The 18,173-nt window shown below is 44.7% G+C and overlaps 1 protein-coding gene across 7 annotated transcripts in view; it reads left to right on the top strand.

Annotated features, from left to right (window-relative positions):
• CPLANE1 (ciliogenesis and planar polarity effector complex subunit 1) overlaps window positions 1–17,616 on the top strand; it is a 200,493-nt gene extending 182,877 nt beyond the window's left edge. For all 7 annotated transcript variants that reach the window (XM_053297186.1, XM_053297187.1, XM_053297183.1 and 4 more), the window contains 6 exons: window positions 1,668–1,729; window positions 4,132–4,296; window positions 5,166–5,275; window positions 8,116–8,238; window positions 15,427–15,581; window positions 16,992–17,616. In XM_053297186.1, coding sequence (XP_053153161.1) covers window positions 1,668–1,729; window positions 4,132–4,296; window positions 5,166–5,275; window positions 8,116–8,238; window positions 15,427–15,581; window positions 16,992–17,132 — 756 coding nt within the window. In that variant the 3' untranslated portion in view covers window positions 17,133–17,616. The remainder of the gene's footprint in view (window positions 1–1,667; window positions 1,730–4,131; window positions 4,297–5,165; window positions 5,276–8,115; window positions 8,239–15,426; window positions 15,582–16,991) is intronic.
• Window positions 17,617–18,173: the final 557 nt, after the last annotated feature.

Raw genomic sequence — 18,173 nt, 5'->3', positions numbered from 1 at the left:
TCAGCTGTTACTGGTAAGCAACTTGTTTTTCTGTATTGTAAACTATGATTCTTAGAGAACTATTATGATCTGGACTCATTATGATCTGGACTCCTTACCCCTGCTAACTGGGCAAAAGAGGCACCTTTTACCGTGGTGATTCTCTTTATTTAGCAGGGGGAGAGTAACTGGCCCTATCCACCCCCAGCACAGTACCTCCAGTGACTGTTGCTGGTGTCTATCTTAAGTTTCTTTTAGATTGTGAGCCCTTTGGGGACAGGGTTCCATCTTATTTATTTATTATTTCTCTGTGTAAACCGCCCTGAGCCATTTTTGGAAGGGCGGTATAGAAATCAAATTATTATTATTATTATTATTATTATTATTATTATTATTATTTGTTTGTTTGTTTGTTTGTTTATTATTAATCACCTTCATCCCTACACTCTCCTATACTCCCATATAGTCTCTCCTATACCCCATTTACAGCTTAGCCAGAAAAATCCATTCCACTGGGGCTGATGTAGTATAGGGAATCAGGCTGTTGGATTGCATGTAAGAGGCAGTTCAGCTGGGGGAGGAAGTATATAGTCTGAGAGCTTGAGAACAGATGGCACATAGTACCTGAGCTAAGAATCACCCCTGGCTCAAATCTTGCCTCTGCCACAAACTCCTCGCCTGCAATATGGGGGTGATAATACTTACCTTACAGGGCTATTGTAAGATAATACATACATAATGTAAGACCTACACGTCACACGTACTAAGCGGTGATGATTGGTTGACTGATTTTTCAATCCATCATTTAATGATTACTGGTCCTACAGTGACTGATATCCCGACTAATGAAGTGTCAATATAAGGAGGCTCTGTGAGGGCACAGTGAGAACCCACACACAACTCCCTTGGTCCTCTTGTGCACTGTGCACCACATGGCTAATACCTCTGAGCTCTTCTAATGCTCCAGAAGTGCTCTGCAAGATCAGAAACATGTTGCTAAGGGACAGCAAGCAGCACTCAGAAGTCTTGCCTCTTTGCACAGCAGCACACATGCTAGAGAACTGGGGGTGCCACATGTGGACTCCATTGCACACCTGCAGACCCTCCTTATGTGTGTGCTTAATTAGGATGTCAGCCAGTATTCTCACTGATAGGCTTTCTCAGGACCAGCTCTAGTACTGTGAAACTTCCTTCTTTTTGTTGCTTAACCAAAATGTGAGTGCTAGGTGGTTCTTTGTGCTAGGTATTCAGCAGCCAGACATAAGGTAGTTCTAAGCAGTAGACCTGATACAATCATCCCTTGCCCACCACGAGGGTTCTGTTCTGGGAGAACTTCACAGTTGGCAAATTCGCGGTTGGTGAGCCATTGAAATCAGTGGCAAACCACTATAGTGAAAAGCGGGTCAATCTGCAACGCAGTTCTTTTGGACTGAAAATATGTAGTAGGGTTGCACCTACAGTTCAGAGTTGAAAGTACAATGTGTGGCATGTGAAAGTTAACTTGAGATACTTGGAGGCAACCAGTTTCACAGTTTTGCCTGGCTGATAGCTGTACCACAATGTTCCCTTTGGGCAGAGCTCCAGATTGCTAGCCCTGAAAGTGTACCACTGATGAGTGGGTGGGAACACCAATGTGGAGGTGAAATGGAGAGAGAATGTTAGTATCTGTTTTTGTTTTGCTTTTTTAGCAATTTGGACTTACGTCACGAGAAATTAAGTTGCAGCAGAAAAAGAAAGATGAAAAGGATAAGTATGTTGTTTTTCAATACCATTCTTCTCTTTTCACTTTATATTGCTCAGATTGATTTGTCTGCCAGTGTAAACAGCTTAAATTATAGTGTAAGTTGCTTGTAAGTTGTAATTTTCTAGGTAAAGGCATTTGACTTAGAGCTTGATATGAAGCTCCAGCTCTAGATATTTGGAAAAGGAAACAGAAATTAGGGCCAAAAACTAAAGTCAGTTCAGAAGTGCAGAGAAAGAAACCCAAAAATGTCCACCCTTGCCAGCACTATGACATCAGCACTTGGCTTTAGACACTAATGAACATGCCCAGATGGAGTGACACTTGGGAAAGAAAAGGTAGAGTGCTAGCTAACTCTGGTAACCATGGAAACCAGAGAACACTTATGGAAAAGTCAACTAGATATGGGGGGTTGGAATTGACAGTTGGAGCTGTGAGCTGTTGAAGGGTTCTGTCTGTTGGAATATTGGCCTTCTTGACTAGAAACGGTTTAAGTAGAATAGCTGGAAAGTGATCCCAAGAGGGTACCTGAAGCCACTTTTTGCTGAGGAAAGATGGCACTCTAAAAAACCTTGCCCCTGTGACTGGAGCTGCCTGTTTCATTCTCCTGTAGGGAGCAGGCCTGGACAATTCAAGACCCATTAGCCAACTGCAGTCTTCTTCTGTTGTGGCCCTTGGGGCGTCATTGTCTGTGGCCTTTTCCTGCCTCTATAAGGGATTTATGTGGTCTGACCAAACCCATCAAATATGGAATGGGGAAAAAAGGGCTTTCTTTCCCTCCCTCTGAAGTGGGTAAATTACCTGGTACTTTAAACACCTCCTGTTCATCCCCTTCCTGGAAACCTGTCTTCATTCCTTACAGCTTAGAGAAGATCCCTGGTCTTTACAAAAAGCAGGGAGTACTAGTACTGATAACTGCAATGGGGTATTTTACCTGGTGCAGGATGCTAATTAATCACACCAAGAGGAGATCAAAATTATAAGCTTTTATTTACTTCTGCAGAGTTAAAGAAAGCACTGCTCTTGGAAAACACGTTCCAGTCAAAATGGAGCAGCCCCCAAAGGGTGGCTGAACAAAGCATTTATACAGAGAGGTAACAATTTTCACACCATCTACGAATGGTGTGAAACGAACGGCTAACAAGAGACTCTGTTCCCATGGGAAGAACTAGGTCACACAGAGTACATTTTCACTAAACTATTAAATCCAACATGGCGTAGCTCATGTCAACAGTACATTGAGAATAATCAGAATAGGGTTTCTACAGGTAACAGAATCACTAGAGATACTTGAAGGGCTCCCCAGGGGGTACTCAGAGCACTGTTCCCTCGTAGGTGTGCGCACGTGCGAACACTCACAAGTTTATGGATGTCTGCTCAGCTCAGTTTAGATCCTGCTCAGGATGAATCAGGAAGGCCCCACTCTGAGTGCACGTGCACATACACTGCCTTGATCCTGCCACCCAGAACAAAACTCATTCCGCATAGAAATGAGAAAAATTAGAGGGGCCACGGACTCAGAGCCCGCCTGCCTCTCCATGCTGCAGCTGCTGTTTCCTCCCCATGTGAGGATTACCGGGTTAAAGCCGATGCGTCTACTGCAGAAGACGAGGAAGGAGGGTGAAGATCTTCCTCCTCTGTTCCTGATTGGCTGGCTGTGTACCCTAGGGTTCCCCTCCCCTCAGCCTGACTGACAGACTTCAGAAAACTAGCACTGAGTAGTCCCACTGAGAAGTAAACTTGTCCCATGAATTTCAGTGACTGCTTATGAAAGCAGACTTGGTGTGGATGTGAACCAGTGACTTTCTTAAGTTACTCATAAGTAGTCTTGTTGTCCCATTAATTTCAGTGTCAGTACTCATGAGTCACTGAGTCTGGATGTAAAAGCCAGTTACTAGAAAAGCCTGTCCCATAACTATTAACATTTAAAATTGCACAAATGCACGGACACTAAGTCTCTATGTGGTACCAGAGCTGAAGGTTTGTGACAGAAGGGGTACACTTGTTTAAACGGTTGGGAATCCCTGCGAAAGAGGGTGCGTGTGAAAATGCTCTCTCTGTTGGGGTGGGGGTTGTGTATGTGAATGGGTTGGGGGGCATGAAACACGGGGAGAGAGAAAGCTGGATGCTATATGGGGAAAACCAATTCTTTTCAGATAAATTCCACAGACCTTTACCTGTTAGTAGTTGGATTTTTGGCCTTTAGATTGATTAAAATGTAGGAAGTCTGTACCACTTGGGCTACACACTACCTATGTAAAACAGGTCCTCCTCCCCCACCCCCCACAATTAAGATAAACTTAAACATTTCCTTCTGCTTAGCCAGCGTTTCAGTAAGGAAGCAATCTGGTGCAATTATTCAGTAGACAAATGAGATTATAGCTTAAAATGCATCTTATTCCCCCTTCAAGAGCCTTGTTATCTGAGCATCATAATCGTAGAGTCTTCCAAGCCCTTACTCTGATGCATGAGATGTTATCTGACACAGTGCAACTTCCTTCAAGTGAACATAGACCATTGTCCAAGACAAGATCACCTCAAGATTCCAAGCAATCACACATCACTTCTGCCAAAGGGTTAAGTATTTTAAGATCTTCTTTGACTTTTATCTCCCAGCTCAACTTCATCTTATATTTACTTACTATTTTTCTATGTAAACCACTTTTGGAAATTTAGTCAAAATGCAGTATATTACTATATTTTCTGCAGCAGCAGTAGTAGATTTACCAACTGAGAGGAATAGCTTTTGCTTACAAAAATGTGCTTTGGCTCAGAGTGAGTTTGCTAGTAAAAACATATTCTGAAGGGTGATTAAGACAACACAACAGAAGGCCAAACCTTCCCTCTCTCAGTAGTTCTAGTACAAAAAGTAAAAGGAGATACATTTCTGAACTGCTGATTCCCCATGTATGGAGAGATTATTGGTCTATACTCTAGAGCCCTTGCATTTTATTTTGGAAGAATATGAAAATAATTCTTTTTCAATAATCCTAAACTCAAAGCATAACGTACTCAAAGCTGTCCATCCAGAACAGTTTCAAAGCAGCAGCAGGTGATGGGTATCCAGTGGCTGTAATCCTCAGACTGCCCTATGGAGTCTGTGGTGGGATTTTCTGGTGGTGGTGGTGGTGGCAGCAAAACCTCTAAAAAAGCAGTTACTAAAGCTGCTTGTTGATTTAGACTACTCTAAAATGAGCAATTTGTGGATTGTAGCCACAGGGCCCAGTGCACCTGCCAGCCACCTGCTGTGGCCCATGGTTTGTCGTTCCAAGAGCAATGGCATTGTCACAAGGTGCTCCCCAGGATAAACTCATTCAGAGTTATGAGAAGCTATGCTAATGTGCTTTTATATATTATTTGAACACTAGAAATCCAGTGTAATTTCAGCTTGATGTAAAGCACCATGCTCATGTATGATATACTAAAACAATAATATTCCTCTTAGAAATTATCTTGGGAGCTACCAAGCTGCAAGGAACAAGGCTACTGACAAAGTTGGCTTGGGTCAGACAAGATCCTTTTCTAGTATATCTTGCGACATAACTCAGAGGAAAGGTAAGAACTGAAAGGCCTGATTTTGCAATAGCAGTAATGTTTAGCATGTTGTGTGTGAACAACTGGTTTGTTTTTATATGTTGCTTAGTCGGGGGGGGGTAAGCATGGTGAAGGTTGCTAAGTGCCGGGATTGACAGGGAGAGTCCCATGGATCTCAGAATCTAGGAAGTGGAGTCAGCTGGAAGTTAACTGCCAAGGAAGAGGCTGGGAGAAAGGGACTCAGACTGAAGGATAAGACATTGTAACTGGGTGTTTCTTGGGAAAGACCATCTCGGTTGTGTTTCTTTTTCTTTTTGAAACAATCAGTCTTCTTTATTTTTAAAACATCTGGACTTTCTCTATTGGAGTAACACCCCATGACTAAAGCATTCCCCCACTATCAAAGGCAATAGACAGGAGAGGACTGTTGAAGAGAAATGGTGGCAATGCATACAGGAACCATCACGCGGGTGCATCATCAATCTCTTTATTATGAGCCATGTTGCATTCACAAGGATGGCTGTTGCACCAGCTTGGTAGAGTCTCCTTGTGGCACTCCAGATCCCCCGACCCACCCCTGCACACAGCATGGCTGTTAGTCTCAGTGGTTGGCACTCCCATCCCTTCAGTTCCTTTTTGACCACCATCATGTTAGCTTCTCAGGAATGTTGCTCCTCTGTTGGGTTGCTTCTTCCACTAAAACTGTAAGACACAGAGAAACTGTCAGAGAAGATCCTTCTGCACATTAAAAATGTTCTTTAAATGGGGCACTAATTGTGGGGCAAAATGACCAACAACAGATTTCATGATTGGTGCCTCTCTGCTTTGGAAAGAACATGTGGATTCGGCAGGCTCTCATCCCTCAAGCAGACAAGGAAAAGCCAAGAACTTCACTTTTCAGTGGCTTTATAGGACTCAGCCTTAAGACCACCAGCCCCAATGCCAAGTACTCTGCCTACCTCCAATAGTTCTGTATTAGCAAGTAGTCAGTCAACGTTGACGATATTGACTGCCTCATTATTTCATGTTCTTCAATGCCCCCTTTGCCAACATCTAGCAGTAATGAGGGGTTAATGGGACAATGAATGTCAACGATGCCTCATTTATTAACATGGATACGTGTGTGTGTAGTATTGTAGTTAGTGTGTATGTAAAAATAAATTTGTTTAACCAACATATTATATAAATGTTCAAGACACCATTTTTTAAAAGTCTGTGTGTGTGTGTGTGTGTGTGTGTGTGTGTGTGTGTGTGTGTGTGTATTCTGTGCTTTGAGCATGGGTGCAACAGGGTGGTTGAGTACCTCCAATTGATGTGAATTCCGGTTCATTGGAACATAGGAAACTGCCATATACTGAGTCAGACCATTGGTCTATCTAGCTCAGTATTGTCTTCACAGACTGGCAGCGCTTTTTAGCCAATCAAACAGACTCAATGGGAATCAATTAGAGGCGTTTATTGCTCTGCAGGCAAGGTAAACAACGGGGGCTCACGCTCCACATTGAATACAAATGATTAACAACTTGAGATGTTCCTTTTATACAAACAACAACATGAATGCCAAAAGCTACCGGCCCCAATACACATAGTAAACCTATGACCTAACCTCTTTCAAGTACGCATGCGTGACTTGACTATTGTTCATCAGGTGATTTCCCTTATATGGTTTAGGTCCGCTTTTCTCTGGGAACCTGGCAGTTAGCAATTCAAGCTTTCTCTTGGGAACCTAGCGTTTAGCATTGCAGTCGCTACTTCGTTGGCATTTCAGTTGTTACTTTGCCAGCTAGAGAGATAGGAGTAATGACGGCAATTGTAAAGACAATGGCTGTGTCCCTGAGCTACTGAGCTGAGGTTACTCTAAGTTAGGAATTAGTGCTTTCTAAGCAAAAAGGAGTTGCTTTGGTTTACTAAGCAAAATGGAGTTGCTTTGGTTTACTAAAACACATCACATGCAGGGGACAGCAGTGACCACCAGATTGCCTTGTTCCAGGTGCAACAGCCCTCCTGACAGGATAGAAGACTAGCTCTAGAGCTACCCCCTTCTTTACACCCACGTGCTCCAAGCAGCTAGGCCAGGGAGAGTTATCAAATTAGGCACACGACACAGACCAGCAATGAACAGAAGGGTGGTTTATTTGAAGCGGGGGGGCTAACAACCCCACACATAAACCAAAAGAGAGTAAAAGGCACTATCTATCCAGTTCTTTGTTACCTACTCCTGGAGCACCAGATCACTGTTTGTTGAGTCTTCAAGTCCTTCCAGGCAGGCTGACTCCTCCTACTTTGAGATCCACTCCCTTGGGATACAAGGCAGTCCTGGGCAGGGTTTGGCCAATCATTGCAAAGCGGTGCAAAGTAGCCAAGGCTTTGTTTGCAACTTTCTTACTGAATACAAACTGAAGGTTGCTGCAAAGCACAGGAACCAGAGTGCCACACTCAGTGAGGTAAGAGACCCCATTACAAGTGCCCCATCAAACAAGTGCTATTGTTTTTAAGAATATTCATATACCACTTTTCAACTAAAAAATTCATGAAGTGATTTACATACCAAAAGAAATGATTCCATGTACCCCAGAGGGTGCACAACCTTAAGCAGCAGCAGGAGCAGCCGCCCACAAAGAGAGACCAGCAAATAGCCACTGGGAAAAGATGCCATGCTGGGATGAACCAGGGCAGTTGATATGGAAGCAAGGTGTTTATGCAAGCAGTGCAAAGTCTCCACTAACTGTTAAATGAGCTCTAAGACTTCAAAGTGACAGAAGCTGATTAAGTAGTAGATAAGAGAGAGGTAGAGACCTAGTTTCCGTTTCCTAATCTATGATGTAAAGTTTTTTGCTCCCTTCTTGTATTTTCTGCATAAGGCCGAATATCCCACACTCCTTACAGAAGAACAGCATCAGAATCATGCCGTGCGGAGAGGTGGTGGAAAAGCAGTCGCCATCAGAGGCAGCATTCGAGTAGCAAGCTTGACTTGAGAAGTCAAGGTTTGTTTCTGAGAGGATTCCAGGGCTGGTGCTTACCTAAGCTTGCTCCCAGGTGCCAGTGCTGCAATTTTCACGGAATACTGAGACATCTGGGAAGGACATTTTATTGCCGTCATAATAAGCCAAGGCTGCACAGCTTCAGCTTTCCAGCTGTTTCGGGGCTACAGCTCCCACCATCCCAAGCTACAGTGCTCAGTAGTCAGGGATTATGGGAGTTGTCCAAAATCTGCAGGAAGGCTGAAGCTGTACAGTCCTGCTATAAGCTAAAGACAATGGGGCTAAGCTAGGGGGTTTGTTGGTAGGTTGAGATGTCTGAGCAGGCTTGGGGAAGCTTGCCAGCCCCAAGCAGCCAAGTTCAGGGGTTGCATAGCTGCTGCTTTCCCCACAAGGACTGGGAGCATCACTAGGCTTGTCTGCTGGGAATCTTACAAATTCCTGCTGGGTTCCCCCCCCACCCTCCATTAGGTCAGCAGTAATGGGCCCAGGAGTTGGACTACCAATAGACATGTTTAAAAATAACAACAAACCACACCTTGTGTGTGTGTGTGCAGAATATCATTTTTCCAAACTGACACAAAGAACATTTGAGGAAAATGTTTGTATTACATCAAAAAACTATGAAAATCTGTCTCTGGAGCCAGGGAATTACAAGATTTGGATCGAGATCCATCGCGATCCATAAGTATGGGGTTCTGCGCCTGTTCAGGAACCACGCAGTAGCCATGCCTCAGCTTGTCGAGGAGTCCAAGCCCTGCCCCCATGTCGGTAGCGTGCTAGGCGCCATGTTCCTCAGTTCTTTTCTGACCGCCGCCGCGTTTTACCGATGAGAGGCGGCAGACCGAAGTCCAAAGTTCCTCAGTGAGTTCAAAAATTTGATTATTCGGAATGATCTTTGTGTATGACCTTTTTCTACTGGCTGATGAACTATGTTTGGTGACTTGGCTTGGCTGACCTACGGAACAATCCTGACGACCTGACTGCGCGCCCCGTTATGGCTGAGGAGAAAAAAAACTTTAAATGGTGTGAGGGCTGTAAAGCAAAACTCCCCTCGAAGGATCTCCATAATCTGTGCCTACTGTGCTTGGGTGAAGAGCACAATGTCTCTTCCTGCAAGATTTGTTTGTCCTTCTCCAAACAAACTCTCAAGAATAGGGCGCTTTGTCTGCGGGCTACCATTTATGATGAGTTTCTTAGTCCTCCAACACCTGGTGAGCCATGCCCATCTACTTCGGCGTTGAAAACGCTTTCTAAATCGGCCTCGGTGCTGCCACCATTGTCGACTCATAAGTCGAAGTGCACAAAATTGTCTTCAACACCAACTTCCAGGTTGGTCCATCTGAAAACAAAATTGTCTGCATCGACATCAACTTCGTCGACACAACAAAAACCTACGATGTTGGCCTTGACGCCGAAACCTTCTTACTCGGCATCTAAGTCACCCAAACGTTCAACATCGACATCAAATATGCACCATACTTAGGACACCGTCTCAACACCAGTTGCCTCGACTAAGCACCACGCTTCTCAGGCTCCGTCAACTCCGCTGCCTAAACGCCAGAAGACTATTGACCTAACGCGTGCACCATTGCCTTCCTCGATGCAACATCTGCCCTCGCCGCCGTGCCGCTCCTCAACATTGGAGCCTGCACTCGACACCTCGGCATTGACAGCGGTCCAGCATCTCCAATCTTTCCACCTGTCTACACCGACAGTCTCAACATCGAGGGCTCGTTCATTGTCTCCAGCCAAGACACCAATCTCGTCTTCAGTGCAGTCGACACCCAGTGTCCAGAGTACTGTTCATCCTGCATTGATTCTTCCCACACCGGTAATCTCGATGTCAACAAGAGTGTCGCCTCTGTGCCGAACGCTGTTACCAACCTTCAGTGTCGATGAGGATGAAATGGATGCTAATGCTACTGCATTTCTCGACCCATCAACAGCTTGGACCTTGCTCTCCATTTTGGACTCGACGTTTAGCACACCATCAACCTCCACTTTTAAGGGTTTCCTGCCTGCTGACGCTGAGGCAGTTACCACTTCAGCACCAGCCCCACCTGTGGAGTCTACATTGTTGGCTGGTCATCTCCATGATTCATCCACCTGGCACACCTGTGAGTTTTCGCACGTACCCCCAGTAGTCACTACCACAACTGCATCAGTGATGGGCACTTGCTTTCTGGGTGCCACATATTCTTATGAGACTGCCAAGCCCTGGAGGCCTTATACTTATACACTTCATCTTTGTCGGTCTCAACGTTGATGCATCTACCTTCCAAGCCCAAGGTGATTTCAAGAACGTCACAGACCCAACCTTTGTTGATGGCTCAACAGACCACACAGATTGCTTCGGTTTCCTTCGTTCAATTGGTACCCAGACAAGTGCTCCATCTCCTTTTCAGCATGCTACACTGGAGACTCAGATGGCAGTTCCCTCTTCCCCAACAGCTTTGACCTCTGAGCACTATGGCTCTTCCTACTTTGAGTCAGATCCAGAAGAGGTGGACAGTTTAGTGAACCCACCTGTGGATGTCCCTCCAACTACTTACATGTCTCCGACAAGGAAATTAAATCTTACCATAAACACGTATGTGTCATGGCGGAGGCGCTGGGCCTGGACCTGAGGTCACAACTGTCGCCAATTGATCCGGTCTATAACTTCATGCTCAAGGCTCAATCCACACAACCTATGGCCTTACCCATGTTCCCAGTAATTACCAGAGCTGCCAAGTGTGTTTGGGAGGTGCTCCACACTTCCACTCCCACTTCTAAGAGATTGTATAGCTTGTGCCGCATACAGGAGAAAGATAACACCTACTTGTTGAAGCACCCAGCTCCAAATTCTCTTGTGCTCTTCCTCAAAATCCGGGAAACGCTACACAACTCATCCCAAAAAGGAAGGGCGAAAATTGATTACTAGGAAGAAAAATTTATTCTACCTCATGTCTCTCCGTTAAAGTGGCAATTTATGTGGCATGTACTGCCAAATACAATCATAGTATTCGGGAGTCTCTTCAGGGCGATCTTGATACCTTATCCCCTGAGGACTTCAAAAAGAAATACCAACAGACTCTGGAAAGCTCTGCTGAACTGCTGAGACAGCAATTAAGCATTGCAAAACACCTCGTGGAGTCTGAATCTCACTCCCTGACTGCTGCTGTGACACTTCACCACCATGCTTGGCTGAGGTCTACCAACCTCCACACTGATATGAAGGACAAAATCGAAGGTCTGGCGTTTGATGGTACCAGACTTTTTAGTGAACCCACAGATGCAACTATGGAACAGCTAAAGAAAGCAAAATTCACGGCCAAAATATTCACTCCACAGTCTTCAACCTCGACCTATGGCACTAAGTATTGTGCCTACTCTGGAAGACAGAGTTGCCAGAGTTCCGGCAACAAGATCACCGTGTTATCAGGAGGCAATATCCCTCTTATAACAAATGCCCTTTCCAGAGCAAGGCTAAGGCCTCTCAGTCTCACCGTTCCAAACAACCTGAGTCTCAGAAGTGCCTCTGAAATTCAGGATCGCCCACTGACACCACTCCAATCCAAAAGCCTTGCAGGATGAGTTGGTGAAGTTGTTGGAGAAGGTTGCTATCACCTCGGTGCCGTGGGCGCGCAGGCGGGAGGGATTCTATTCCCGCTATTTTCAAACCCCAAAACGGGACGGAGGAATCCGCCCCATCATGGATCTCTGCTTTCTGAACAAGCTGATCAAAGTAAGGAAATTCAGAATGATGGCGTTGCAACAGATCCTTCCACTTCTTCAGGGGGAACAGTGGCTTGTGACGCTGGATCTAAAAGATGCCCACTTCCACATCAGCATCAGGGAACACCACAGACAATACCTCCGTTTGACCGTAGGACACCAAGTGTACCAACACAGTGTCTTGTCTTTCGGACTGTGCACCGCCCCTTGGGTTTTTACCAAGTGTATGTCAGTTATGATTGTCCATCTGAGAATCCGAGGCATCACCATTTACCCTTATTTAGACGACTGGCTTCTGACCCTCCAAAACAGAAGAATCGCAGGTTCTTTCGCAGATCCAGTATGTATTATCTCTTCTCCAGGACCTAGGGATCCAAGTGAATTGGAAGAAGTCCCATCTGGAACTGGTGCAGGTGACCACCTACATATGGGCAGTATTGGACACAGTAACAAAAAGAACATTCTTGCCAGAAGAACGATACTTGTGCATCCGAGATCTGGTTCATCTCTTTCAACAACAGCCAATACAGCTTCCTGCAATGCTGTACTACCCTATGCTTGACTGAAGATGTGAAAACTGCAACTTTGGTTTCTTTCAGTTTACCACCCCAACACAGACAGCCAGAGGAAGTGCCTAGAACTGCCATCACAGATTCTGAAATCACTGTCTTGGTGGGCAGCTCGCGGACACCTCCTAGACGATGTTGCATTCAAAATACCGTCTCTCTTAGTTTGTTTGATGGTTTGGTTGCATCCCTTCTGGGGTGGGGAGCTCACTGCAAGGGCCACCTAGTTCAAGGGCAGTGATCTCACGGCTAGGCCCAGTTGCAAATCAACTTCCTGGAATTGCTAGCTGTTTTTCAGGCTCTACAGACGTTTCTACCTCTGATTCAGGACAAAGTTTTTCAGATACAACTGGACAATACGAAGGCCCAGGCATACATCAACTGCCAGGGTGGGACTATGTTGCAAAGCTTGTGTGCCCTAAGTGTTCAACTGTGGCACTGGTATATCCACCATCATGTCTCTCCAGTACCAATCCATATCAAGGGTCTGGAGAACATCCTGGCCGACGATCTCAGTCACATATTTCTTCAGGAGTGTCAGCACGAGTGGGTACTCAAGATGGAATACATCACTCCCCTCTTCGATCTCTGGGGTTATCCAACCATAGAACTCTTTGCGACCTCCTAAAAAAAATGCATCCGCTTCTGCTCAAGAGCGGGCCATGATCCCCTGTCCCTGGGGGATGCCTTCCAGCTGGACTAGTCCCAGGAAACACCCTACATTCCCACCCACCCCCAGCCTATTATCAACCAGGTAGTTGCCTGTCTTCTGGCCTCACCAATGTCAGGCATTCTAGTGACGCCATGGTGGCCCAGGCAGCCATGGTTTCTGCAAGTACTCAAACTGTCACAGAATCGATTCCATCATCTACCTCACGTACTGGATCTCTTATCCCAGGATGGGCGTCTCGTCCTTCATCCGGACGTTCTAACTCTCCGTCTGACTGCTTGGCAAATCGGGTTTAAACCACATTCTGCTCAATCAACTTAAGCCTTCCACCGGGAGAACTATTTCGAGAAGTGGCTCAGATTCCAGACCTACACTAAAGCCCATGGTTTCCTGCCAAGGCGAGCATCTATTCGAGACATCCTCCTTTATCTGATGACCTTGAAAACTCAAGGTTTAGCTAATGTCTCTTTGAAGGTACATCTAGCAGTCCTCTCATCAAAACACCCAGGCTGTGATGGCAAAACCCTGTTCTCACATCCGAAAAGCAAAGCCTTTCTGAAAGGTCTCCCACCCATTACCCACCCATTAGGACCCCAGTGAAGCCCTGGAGCATCTCCCTGGTGTTTTTGTCACTTACTCAAACTCCATTCGAGCCTATGGCCACTGCACCCCTAAGACAAGTTGCCTTGAAAACTGCCTTTTTAGTTGCCATAACAACAGCAAGGCATGTAAGTGAGTTCACAGCTCTGCAAATAGATCCACTTTATACAAGGTTCTATCCGGACAAGGTCCTGATGCTCCTGGACTTGAACTTTTTACCAAAGTTTGTCTCTGACTTTCATCTGAACCAGGACATTGTTCTACCCACGTTCTTCAAAAGTCCAATGACCTCATTAGAGTGCTCCATGCACTCCCTAGATGTGCGCAGGGCACTCCTGTTCTATCTTGCATGGACTAAGGACTTCTGTTCATCGTCCCGCCTCTTTGTGGCCTACAAAGGCGCAGCCAAGGGTACCTGCATTTTAAGGCAAAGGTTGTCAAACTGGCTGGTGGAACTCATCAGGTTCACCTACAACTTGCAAGGCAAAATGCCCCCAGAAGCAATCAAAGCCCATTCCACCCGGGCTTACGCTTCATCAGCTGCACACCTCTCAGGAGTATCATTCACAGACATCTGCAAAGTGGCTACATGGTGCACAGAGATACTTTTTTTCAAACATTATGCCATAGATGTGTGCTCTGCTGCGGAGGCTAATTTCGGGAGAAGTGTACTTAAAAGTGTTACAGTAAACACTACTGCACCCTTCTCCTTGGGGGAGCTTGCTAAACACCCATACTTATGGATCTCAATGGATCTCAGTCCAGATAAACAGGTTGCTCACCTGTAACTGATTATCTGGAAGAGATCCATTGACATCCATGAGACCCTCTCGATCCACCCCTCTGCAGTAGTGCTCTATGTCCGTACTTGTGTGCAGGCCGCTCACCAGTTTTTGCTTCTACATCGATGAACTCACCTTCATACCTGGATGGTCATCATCCTTAGCGGTCGTCCAAGAACTGAGGAACATGTCGCCCAGCCTGCCCTTAAATAGCACTCTACCACCATGGGTTCGGGGCTTAGACGCCTTGACAAGCTAAGGCATGGCTACCGCATGGTCCCTGCACAGGTGCAGAACCCCATACTTATGGATGTTGATGGATCTCTTCCAGATCATCAGTTACAAGTGAACAACCTGGGTTTTTTTTTTAATATCACCTAATGAACATTGCTGTCAGATCTGAGCAGTTGTAGAGCCTTGCAGTATGCTCCCTTGGGACCTGGATTGGGACCTATACTGAGAAGGCCTATATCAAACACACAATGAAACTCTGCCTTTTAGATGGTGGGGAGAGCAAGGCAGGTAATATCCTAAGGCAGGCACACTTCCCCTATCCCTACTGTTCATAACTAACTCGTGTTTAACCCCCATAAACTAGAATTGTATGCAGAAAGCAGTAGCCCCCAAGATGCACCACAACAGAGGTATCTTTAGGACAATGAATGGATTAAGAAGAATAGTTCCAGAAGGTTGAAGCAAAGAAGCTCATGCTAAATATACACATTCAGTCATGTTCACAAATCCAAGTTGGAACAATACAAAGGCTGTAGAATTTAAAGTCAGGATATTTCAAGTATTTTGCTAAATATAGCTGAACTGCAAGTAAAACACTTGTTGCCATTTTGATCCCCTGCAGCTTCTGATCAAACAAGACAACCGGTGAGTCCAAGCAGGCTCCCCACCACTGACACAGCAAACTGGGCAAATGAGGAGAGTGAAGAAGATGCAGTGAGTGTCTGGAGTGTCCCTGATGACATCCAGGAGATACTGTATGGCAATTCCCATTTTGAGGTAAGGGTAGGAAGTACTCTTAGCAGTGTCCCACCCCCATCTTTGGAATTATTATTTCCCTTTTAATCATTTTTGTGTTAAAAAATGCTCCTTTATGCAAGGTTGTGATGAAACATACATGCAGAAGCTGGAGAGAGGGTGTGAACAAGAGTTGCCATAGCAACCAAGCATGGAATGTTCAGGGAGGGATTTAAATAAATGACAGTTGGCAGGGAGTTGGAGCTGGGAGTTAGGAAAGAGACATTGGACAGAATGTAGCTGAGAGAGATTGATTTTGTGTGGTAACTGAACAAGGGAAATTGTTCAGGGGTTTGTGAGAGACTTGGTCAGTGAATGTGTGGAGACTGTAGAAATAGCAGTACACTGGTGCAGTGCTCTAGAAATCTGGAGTGTTAAGCCTGAGAAAGAAACCTTGAGTGAGAAAGGTGCCCATAAGCAAAAACTCCTGGCAACAGACAGAAAGGTCTGGGTTATTTCACCAAGTCTGCAAACCAGGTTTAAATACCTCCCTCCGAAGTTATATACCTCCCTAAGCATTACAATTTTAAAGAAGGAAAAAACACTCTTGAGTCCAACTGCTGTCTTATTTAGCAACTTTGTAGAGAAGTTGATGTGCCATGCTTTGTAGATATTTTTATTTCAATCATTTGTAAATAAACTTATTCTTATTTTGTTCTACATTTTAAGCCTTGTTTCTTTTATGCACTGAACATATACGCCTATCCTGTGGTTTCAAGGCTATGTGACCAAGGAGTTAAGTACTGAGAGAGAATAATAATTATATGGTGGCAGCGAAAGAAAGTAATAAATTCCCAAAACATAGAGATCAAGTAGATATAATAAAATGATATAAAACAAATCACCTCCCTGGACTTGGAAGGGGCTTCAGGGTAGGTTCCTGACAAAGGAATTATAGGCATACTCAAAGAAAGTATTACACCATGTAGTTTAGAGAAAAAAAGATGGTTTCCCTGCCCGAATATGTTTGGATAGAGGCAAGAGGTCTTATTTCAAATCCCTGTTTAACTGTGAAAAAATGAGTTGCCCTCTTGCCAAATATTGATGATGTGACAATAAAACAATGGAGACTACCCCAAAGATTACTGGATATAGAATGCCATCTGGAAGTTCTAGAAGAAGGCCTGCTTTATAGTTGTTCTGCTAATAAAATATGGATTTAGCTGAGGAATGTATACAAGGTCAGGGGAAGAGAAAGTAGTATTGGCTCCTTTCAACTGGTGGTTAGGCACTGGAGGGTGTGTTGGGAGCATTTGGTATTGAAGACATCATAGTAAAGTTTTGACTTGTTTTAGCCCAGCTGGAACAAGTGCTCTAAGGATCTTAGGCTAGATTGTTAGAGACCGGCCTACCTCTTTTCTCATCATGTTATACCTCTTGTTTTCTCTACAGGAGTCTTTACCTCAAGAAGATCATTACTCTCTTGCTAGCCTTAGTAACATTGATAGTGTCTCTGAAAGCACCAGCAGTATCCTCAGCAAGCTTGACTGGAATGCAGTGGACGCTATGGTGGCAAACATGGAAGAAAAATAAAGTGCATAGCAGCCCAGAAACTATGGTTTTAAAGCACAATTAGGTTTCAAACAATATGGGAAACCCATCACCAGTTAAATGTCATGGAAATATACCATCAAGTTCACAGCAAGGACCAATCTTGTACTTCATTCTGAAGGCAAGATGATATAGCAAAACTCTGAGGAAATAAATCTTCTTCCCTTCAAATCAGTATGCTGGGATCAGATCAATATGAAAGCCAAATTTGTGGAACTATACGGAACAGTACAAATACCAAGTCTGCTAAGGCTTCTGCGAACATACAGATGTTAAATAAATCTGGCAAACAAGGCTCTTGTTAATTTTTTATTTGTGAAAGTAATAGTGCATTCAGAACAGGATTTAAATGGTCAGATTTGTGCATTCATTTAAGGACTACAGGTAACTGTTGTCTAAGATACTGAGTTTTGTATTTTTCAAACAGCTGTGTGCATTTAATAAAATGTTTTACTTTTGTAAGCTGTCTTGCAGAGGAACACATTTGATCTGTAGCTGCTTTGAAGATAGTATGGCTATTCCCTATCCAGCGTACTGTGAATAGCCTTTAGAATGTCTTTTGAGGCTACTGTAACCACATCCAGAACGGGACATCAGCTCTCACAATTCACCAAACTGCAGTATACATGCATGAGATGTATAGTGTAGAGCCTCCAAGTTTTATACACAGGGTTGTAACTAAAGCTTTACTCTCTTCTGAAGGGCAGATAGATGAACTGTTAGAATGGCAAAAGAAATGGGGTGAAGAAGAAGAGTTAAGCAGCAATTAGTTCAGGAGAAGCCTTAAGCACATGCTTTAACAAAGACCCAATAGCTGGTAGGGGCATGCCCCTTCAGTGTCTCTGCCCCCTAAATGTAATAAACAATTTTTAAACTGCTATATTTTAATGTAATGGAGAGCAGCTAAGGTGGCAACACCTGCCTCCCCCCATTTTTTTTGGACAGCCCCCCGTGCAAGACCTTTAGGCTGTTTATGGGCCTGCTTCAACATGCAGCAGGTTGCAGTTTGTCCCCATATCTCCA

Source organism: Hemicordylus capensis, chromosome 2 (assembly GCF_027244095.1).
Source record: "Hemicordylus capensis ecotype Gifberg chromosome 2, rHemCap1.1.pri, whole genome shotgun sequence".
In the NCBI taxonomy this organism is placed as follows: Eukaryota; Metazoa; Chordata; class Lepidosauria; order Squamata; family Cordylidae; genus Hemicordylus; species Hemicordylus capensis.
The sequence above is the reverse complement of the archived record's forward strand: the minus strand, read 5'-3'. Positions and strand labels throughout refer to the sequence as shown.